This window comes from Haliaeetus leucocephalus, unplaced genomic scaffold (genome assembly GCF_000737465.1).
Source record: "Haliaeetus leucocephalus isolate CR32 unplaced genomic scaffold, Haliaeetus_leucocephalus-4.0 Scaffold295, whole genome shotgun sequence".
NCBI classification, from domain to species: Eukaryota; Metazoa; Chordata; class Aves; order Accipitriformes; family Accipitridae; genus Haliaeetus; species Haliaeetus leucocephalus.
The window spans coordinates 947,550-956,679 of NW_010972731.1; the positions used below are offsets into that span (position 1 = coordinate 947,550).

The following is a 9,130-nucleotide window of genomic DNA, read 5'->3' on the forward strand; positions in this document are numbered from 1 at the left end:
ACACCCCCCCCCTCCCCCCCCCCCCCCCCATCCATTTTCACATGGAATTACCATGCATATGCTTCAGCAAGAAAAACAGGGCTGGCCCTCTCCACTGCGTTCCTGCAGAACAGGATGAGATTTTAATCAATGTACCTTCAACTTGACTTGATTCCCTGTCTAAAAGATGAAAGAGCAAGCACTACAGTTTTTCTTCCCCACAAGAATTACATTAAAGTTGGAAGGACGACCTTACTTGAAATCCGCCTCGTGAGGCTGTAAGTGGACCGTGATGCATCTGAAGACGACCGCCTTCTGTCAGGGGAAACATGCTGAAGAGTGGGAGGCAGCTCACTGATTGTATTATCAGAGTCTCCATCTTTGTCCTCATTTTGGCTGCTTATCCTGTTATAACGAGAGACCTTTGGGTGATTCAACCGAGTAAAAGGAGTATATACAGAATAAAAACGCATTCCGGTATTCTGGGTCTAATCTTGGGTGAGCATCCCTGGATGCTGCAGGGTATCTCCTGATCTATCTGGCAAGCAAAAGGCTGAGCAACTGACTTCAGACCTATGTAAAAACCCAGATTCTTTATCTTTCTGCCCGTCTTTCAAACAGAGTTATATCAGTATTAGAGCACGACACAGGCCACATGGGCACGTGTGACTCAGATCTTGATCAGAAGTATTATATTTGTCTTTAAGAAAAAAAGAAAGAAAAACAAAACCCCACAAACCACAAAAGCCAAACAGTAGCTTATTGCTGTAAATTCACAGCTACACTTTGGAAGCACTGACTTCACTAGGAATGAACCAGCATGGGAATTCACCATGTTCAGACATCTCAAACCTACCAAACACCTCTCTCAGTAAAATATCGCTTTACAGGTACACCACTAAGGTTTGAAAATTCGATCTCACAAATATAATTCATTAAGAGCTATTTATTGGCATGCCTTTTAAAATAACTGGCTGCTTTTTATCCACTTCTATAAACTAGAGGTTTACCAGGCAGTAATTTTACTGCCCAGGGGTCTCGGCGGGAGCAGGGAAGTTGGCAGGTTCTAAATAACAAAGTAAGATTTGATGACAGCTATAGCATCTTTGAGAAGACTCAACAGAAGACTGCATCATAAAGAAGTGTATGTGTAATTCCCATTTCAGTTTGTTTGGCTTTCTTTTATATATATATAAAAAAATATAAATTTATATATATGAATATATATATAAAATAAATGTATATATGTTGTTTTCATATAAAACAACATTCTGGTTACAATGTGTCACAGCCACAGTGGCTCACAAAAGCAGTCAGGACCTCCCAGCCTTGACTGAAAGAAGAGCAAGAGCAGACAGTAACAACTACAGGAGATAAAGTCTCCAACTGCACGTTCAGAGGGGAGCAGCTGCCGATAGAAATGAAATCATGCAACGGTACGTGACGTGTAGTGCATCATGCAAAATAAGCCTTTTGGTTAATCCATGAGACAGGCTACTCCAAAATATAGCAGCAGATCAGAAGGAGAGCGTCAGCATGAAATGAGCAAAGCAAAGGGGAATACTATGTGAGTTTTGCTCCTGATTCACCCCTTCTACGTGCATGGATTGGTTGGGTATAAATGAAATATGTTGAATCATTTGCCTTAGTAACCAATGACTGGAGTAAAGCAATAAATATATTCTGCAAAAAGCAGTAAACTCGCAGAAAAGGCCCCCCAGATATAAAACAGATTTAAACTGGAAATTCTTATCCAAATCCACAAAGTTCACAGCAGGATCCATGCAAATCTCACCAATTCAGAGTCACACAACTCATCCACATCAAAAAAAAGTCTGTTAATAATCAAAACCAAACCCTATGCTAGAAGGGGCATACAATATTTGCACAACTCTGCAGCCCATTAAAGGTAGTCCAAATCATACAGTTTGACATATAATCAGTACTTGGAACACAAATAGCTTTTTCATGCCTAAATGCAGGTCTACACAATCATAGGTAGCATTTGGATATACTTCTGTTTGAGAAGCAAATGCACAGAACAAGGAGAAGGCAGGGTGAAAAGGGAATCAGGAAGAGAGGCATTAAGGATGTTCTACAACGGGTAAACGTAATAGTGAGTTAATAACATACAGATGACCTTTAGTAAGGAAATTGCTACTGAGCCAACAATAATTTTTCCTCAAATAAACTTTGGCTCTGGTTAAAGCTGCTGTTTCTGTTTAATCCGAACCTTTGGGAAGAGGAGTCGCGTCCTTGATTTCAATTCAGTCTCACAGTCTGCACTGTTTATCTTTGGGGTTTGTGTAGAATATTCCGCAACGGGCAGCTCCAACACACCCCCTCATTCCCAGCCCATTTATGCAAAGACCAGGATGCGAGCACTCCTCATGAAATAACAAGAAGCTACCATGCATTCAGGTCAATACAATTAGACTCACTTCAGTAAGAATTTTTTTTCCTAAGTTGCCACTGTAAAAAATTCAGAAAGTGAGAAAAATCAACAGTCTCCCAAGAGGAATGGCTTAAACTTGCAACTTTAATGCCCCCTCTTGAATTTCCAGGACAATGAAGTGTCTCGGAGCTGCCAAAGGGAAAACCTACAGGCAAAAAATAAAGGATGGATTATTAAGCACGTGCATGCAGATGTTTGCTAGTAGGCCAATGAAGACCATAAAAGCAGTTTTCCCCTAGGGACTGGGTGGGGAGGTAAGGAAGGAGCAAATTGCATTCTGCATTACACCGGTGTCCTGGGCCCATGAAGAAGTGGCAAGATGGAAAGATCTCAGCTGAAAACCTAGATCTATTTTTAAAACACTTTCAGGTTGCAAGCAGAGAATACAATAAATTGATTTGTTCCCAAATTCAGTGCATGCATCTAAATGCAGAATATGGTGGTGTCAAATCCGTCTTCCATTTTAGGGATTTCCACTGAATCCAAAAGCCCCCTTTTCAAAAACAAAAGAAATAAAAGGACAGGGGGTCAATTGGTATACACAGATCTCTGAGCACTTAAAAACATACCCATTAAACACCTTATTCTGAGACCAATTCCAAACTCTTACTCTGCTCACACATCTAACTCCAGATATTGTTTCCTACCTCCAGAAACACATACAGAGATTTAAGAGTGTAAGATCAACACACTGAAAACAGAAATCTTTGGCTTCTGAATTCTGAGCCAGCAGAGGCTGCATGGGATCGTTTCTACCTTAAACCCGCACACACAAAAAGTGTGGCCCTCCTGTTGATCAGCAAACAAAATACATCGTTTCTGTCTCCTGCCTTTTACTCTCCTTTCTTCTTCATCTTCCAGACTCTTGTTCCTCTACAGGCTCATTTTCTCCCCCTCTCCTCTCAATCACACCCCCTCGGCTCCTTTCCCTCTCCGTATCTCCTCTGCTCTCTCCGCCCTCCTCACCTGACTCATTTCTGGGTTCCCTCACCATTTTCCAAAAAAGTCACCCTGGAAGCTTAAAGCACCACCATCTTCCCTGGCACCACCCTGGGTCCATCTCAGCTCAAGAAGAGGAGCCAACAGCCTTTTCAAGCAAGCAAAGCCTGATCTCCAGCTTCCACATCAACGTGTGTTAACAGGCATCCTTAGAGATCACAGAATTTGCAACGGTGCCAGAGAAGATGATGACTTCAGTGATCCTAAGGCACAGCAGCATCATGCCTCCTCGCAAAGCAAAGCTACTTCTCTCACGTGCCCTCTTCTTCGGTTCCTGCTGCCCCTCTCAGGCATTACCCCAGGAACTCACCTTCTCTCAGCACTAGAGCAGACCAGGGAGACCCTAACTGCACCAGATCACCTGAAGCTGGAAGGAAAGGTGGATACGTGACCTAGGCTGAGGTCCTGGGGACCCTACCCAGGGCTGCTAGCATGAGTAGGTGCAGCATAAAGCTCAACACGGTTGAAGAACTGGGCATTTTTTTTCAGAGCGCATTGTCTTCTGCTTACGGCCATGCCAATAAGTTAATTGTAGAGGCTTTCAGATGGAGCAGGACTGGGGGAAAACAATACAGGCTGGAGAGAGCATTTTATGAGTCCAAAGGTCTCCATGTTCTCTGCCTGCGACAAAGTCTAGCTCACCTGCAAAGTCACCATACATCCAAGTTTTGAGATCAAAAGAACAGAGCTTCAATGCTTGCAATTCCCCTTTAGCCAGACAGAATGATCCAGCAGTCAAAAACTACACCATGGGACAACCAGCCCACACCCCCAAACACACATGATGTCCCTTCTGCTCCTCAGCACACCAGAGAAACTCTGAAGCATCCTCCCACAACAAGCCAGCTACTTGTTCCCAAGTACGTAATTGTTCCTGCAGCAATCTTTCTACGTCCAATACTGCACCCTCATCACTGTGTTCTCCTGTGCGCAATGCTTTCCTATTTAGCATTGATTTTGTTTCCATTTCCCATTAATTGCAGGTGAATCCATTTCTGGGTGTACATCAGACTCTTAAATATGCTGCTCCACATTTAAAAACCGCTCTAACACATCTTGAACACCTCTGGTTTTATTGCTTCAGTATTAATTACCATCCTATTCTACCTGGATTCAGAAGAGTATATAGACAAGACTGCGATGTAAACATGAGCCAATATATTTCATGCAGCACCAAGACATGGACCTTCCAGACCTGACACAGAATAACAGTGGGTACTCACAGGAGCAGATAAAATTCACTGAGTGTCTCAGTGCCTAGGTACCAACTTCTGAGCATCATATGATGCACTAAATACACATCTCCTGTGCCACAGCTTCTGGACACTCTGAAGCCACATCCATCAAACGATCTGCTCTCACAGAAGACAGCCCAGCCCAGGTGACACAGCAACCACTAAAAGACAGGAGACCTCTGCTCCCTTCTTGGTTTCATTAATGCCTCCACAGGGTCACCTGTGCTGCAGGTTCCCAATTGAGAGGGAGTAAACCAGGGAAGACTTCACTGGCTTTCTTTGTAATAGACTTGCAAATACATAATCAAAGCCCCAGATAAAACCTGGTGCTGCTGCTCTTGTTCTTTAATGATTCAAGAGGAAATCTTGAAGAGTACTAAGATGACGCAGGAGATCAAGTCTTGCTAAATGAAACTTTAAATTAATTTCCCCTTTAGAGCACGTACGAGGTATGCCTTTCATCTGCCTATATGATAACCACTTTCACACTAGGATAAGAAAATATTTCAAAACCACCTCATCAGCATTTCAGCTAAGTTGAAGTGCTCCAAAGGGCTGGTCCATTTGAAGAAGAAATAGGACTGAAGATGAAAAGCATCTTTAGAAAAGGGTGCACAGCTAAACCAATTATCAACTTGCTATGCTAGCTTACAAAATAACTTCCGTCATACCCATCAGAAAAGTGTTTTACAAAGACTAACCTTACTATTTGAGCTAACAGGGCTGCCCTTTTTCACCTTGCTGTTGCGTGGCCTACGTTTCCACCCTCAGCAGGAGATTCCTCCTTTCTACATGGGATCCTCTGAATGTCCTATAGCCATTTCATATCAATACTCTCATCACAGAGGAGAAGCCCTGCTCCTCAGTTAAAGCTAGGAAATTGTGCATCTAAACTTACAGCCAGGCTGGAGTTTGAGCAGGAAAAGGTCCCAGGATTTCAACTTCATCTTCATTTGTTTGACAACAGCTACAGTCGAAACACTTCTGACAACAATTTCTACAAGTCCACCGGCACAGCAAGAGATCCGAGATTCTAGCGAGCAGACCCTGAAGCCATTGGAAACCAAAGTACAAGATTACAACCCATCAATAGCTATTGAGAAATAACATTCAGCTGTATTTATGTTTGTGTTTCTGCAACAGAACATTAAGAACTATATTTATTCCATCTATATCAACAGACAAGTGCTAGGCAGTTACCAGCCCAACTTCACTGATGCCATAACAAGGCAGGAAAATAAGCATTCACCGCAGGTATTTTCCCTCTAGTAGCAATGTATTATTATGTAGGTTGGCAAGAGGGTGATTTACAAAACACTACGGCATAGCAATATGCTAGAGTGGAAACATGCTCATTCTTTCACACACATCAACAAACTAATAGATCGGCAAACGTACAACAGAAGGAATTAAAACCAGAAGGTAAGCGAAAGCTCCGATTTAATCCGGCAAGGGTCTAGTTAATTAACACAGCAATGTGAACGCATTTCAGCCCTGCCGATGTATCGGTACGTAGTACTTGTATGATCCATACACATACAGCATTACAGCCCAACACACTTGCCACTGAAATGGATTAGCAAAAGCACACTATCCACATGCCTCCCCTCTGCTATGATGATTAATTTAATGAAGAACCTTCAACGAACCTTGACCCAGAAAACTATTTAATTTCTTAGGTTTCCATGGTGGCACTGGCAGCATCACCCGTAACAGTGCTCCTCTGCTGTTACAACTGCAGGGTGGGAGCACCCCACCGGAGGGGCAACAGGCTGCTGCCCCATTTCCATGCCATCCCTACAGCCTTCCCTCCACTTCAAAGCTCTGCTTGCTTCAAGAGAGCAGAAAGCCAAACCTTAGCCCATTTCCCACCCACGCCAGCTCCAACTTCTGCAGTTCGTAAGAAGGCTCATTAAGCAGCGCAAGGGCACTGCTAATAAAGGGCATCGCTCCGTAGTCATGGGGGGAGACACGCAGCTGCAAGAGCACAGCACGTGCACATCCAGGGTCGAGTCGCTTTACAATTGTATGTGACCTTGAAATGTTCCTATAAAGCGTGTGAGATTTTCTTCATAGATATTCCCCCCCCAAATGCTTGAGACATCTGCAGTATTCATAAGTGTGCCAATACAAGGGCACTATCACACCACACAAAAGGGTTTCCTCTGAGGAACGCAGATCTGCAGAGAAGACTCCGCAGAACATTTCTTTTTCCTCCAGTAAAACACAGTTTTTTCCATAAGCAAAATCTAAACATTGCAATAAAAAAATAAATTACCAGCCCAAAATGCGGTGCATTACTTATATCTAGGACATCAGTAAAGAGTCAGAAAATACGAGACAATCCCCTCAGGACGGAGTGAGGAGACAGAGCGGAGAGTGAATCATCAGATTAACTCACCTCATTTATTGGCTCCAACTGTCCTTTAGACATCCAGGATGAAGCAAAGGGGAACAAAATGAAAAAGACAAAAACAGGTTAGCAATGCTCAAATAACTTTAAATTTTCTGCCATGACATGCCCCGGCCTGGGATGAGCTTGAATTTCTGGCAAGACAGTACCTTGTAGATGTTAGAGGGAGGAGAGGTCTCCTGACCAGGCATCAGCTTCTGCTGTTTCCAGTCCTTCCCCACCAAGCTCCCTCTGCTCCTCCTTCCCCAGGAGTGAAATTCCGAAACCAATCCTGGTGCTTGAAAACCCTGCTCATTGCCCCTTGCTAACGGGCTATCACATGCAACCACTTATTTTCTTTTCTTTAATAACCTCTCTCTAATTGCAGCAACTACTTGCTGCTGACAGCAAACCATATCCAAATTTTCCAGTTAGATGCCACAGTGGAAAAAAAGGCTTTCCTCCAGATTCAGCCCATATAAACATAGTTTCAATGCCAACTTGTTAAAAGCAACATTCCTAGGAAGGGCCACACTCCCAGTATTCTCCACTGTGTACACATGACTTGAGGTAGCTGGGCATCTTCAGTCTCATCCGCAGATGTGACTTGAAGATTACGAAAAACAGGAGTTAAGTGCTTAAAAGTGGAGTCATGCACTCCAGTTTGAAAATCTGCACTACAGCCACTTCCCCCAAGTCACAGAGAAAATCTCCAGTAAAGGAAGAAGGCATCACAAGCCAGTGTTTTATTCACAAAGCCCCCCTTGGAATATTATACTTGACCCTGCTGAAATGTCTTTTCTATCGCTTTCCCTTGATAATGTCTAAGGGTTTCCTAATTGTCCTGGCTGCCTTTCTAAAGGGGGAATCCCTAAAAAAAAAACCAAACCAAAAAAACCAACAACTAAACCAACACAAAACAAACACCCCTCCCCCCTACGACTCTTCCACATGTAGAAATTGGTTTCTAGCTTTATGCTCATGACAGGGACAAGAGCCGCCTTTCATAAAGAAGCTGGGATGCAGAAGTTGCCTTTAGTTCCAAAAACTCTCTCATGGACCACATTTCAGTGCAAGCCTCCCTTTTAAACTTCTTGAAAACCAGTGCTTGGTGAAAAGGCCACCACTTGTTAGAAACACAGATTAAGAGATGGGAAATGCTGCAGTGCAATGTGACAAGACAGTGATTACCAGATACCCATGGACCAACTGTTTAAGAAAATTCTAAATGGTTTCAAGGGCTTTATCATTCCTTATTAATGCAAAGTTGCAGCCAAAGCACAGCAGCCAAAGCTACAGCGGTTTAGCGATGCTGCAATGAGAATATTTAAATTGCTCTAAAATGAAGCGGCTGGATCCGTGCCACACAATCGAACGCCGTAGCACGTGCTGTGCGAAGGAAGTGGCATTTCCGAATGGCCCGCGGGGACGCGCGGTAGGCTTGTGTCAAACAGCCCTCCTGGCCACGATGGGCCACCGGCGATGCGAAGCCACGCCTGTGTGCCACCAGCCCCAAGAGCACACGCACCATGATAAAGTGAGTCTGTGACCACTCACAAATCTCCACCAGGAAACAGGAGGACAGAAATAAGAGCTAAATAGCACAGTACAGTAAGAGGTAAACAAGTAACCAGTGCCATACAGGGCTCAAATGCAGGAGGAAAGCAAACACGACCAGCTGTGTTCATCCACCTCGCTCACACCGGGCGGAGGGTCAGGGCTGGGGAAGGGCAGAGGTTTAAGGGGAGGACGCACCAGCTAGCAGGCACTGGGGGATCCCAGGGCGCACGGCTGCAGCGACACGCTCAGCACCCCCAGGAGAAGGGCTCAGCCCCCGGCTCGGGGAGGCACCATCATGTCCCAAGCCAGCCGAGCAGACAACCACCCAGCTGGGAGCCTCCAGCCATGAGCGAGCCCTCATCGAGGGCCAACGGCGGCTGCCCCGGGTGCATCCCCTCGCCCGGAGCTGGGTGTGAGGCAGGGCTGCATCTCCCCTTCGCACCTCGCCGCAGGGCTCCGGTCTCCCCATTCTGCCTGGGCCCAGCGCGGGGGTCACCTGCTCCGAGCCAG

General features: G+C 44.8%; 1 protein-coding gene across 1 annotated transcript in view; it reads right to left on the reverse strand.

Moving 5' to 3' along the window:
• Positions 1-7,102, reverse strand: part of SYT17 (synaptotagmin XVII) — a 36,717-nt gene extending 29,615 nt beyond the window's left edge. The window contains exons 1-3 of the mRNA XM_010570155.1: positions 7,070-7,102; positions 5,567-5,715; positions 236-384 (exon numbers count right to left, since the gene is read on the reverse strand). Of these exons, the coding sequence (XP_010568457.1) occupies positions 236-384; positions 5,567-5,715; positions 7,070-7,102 (331 nt within the window). The remainder of the gene's footprint in view (positions 1-235; positions 385-5,566; positions 5,716-7,069) is intronic.
• Positions 7,103-9,130: the final 2,028 nt, after the last annotated feature.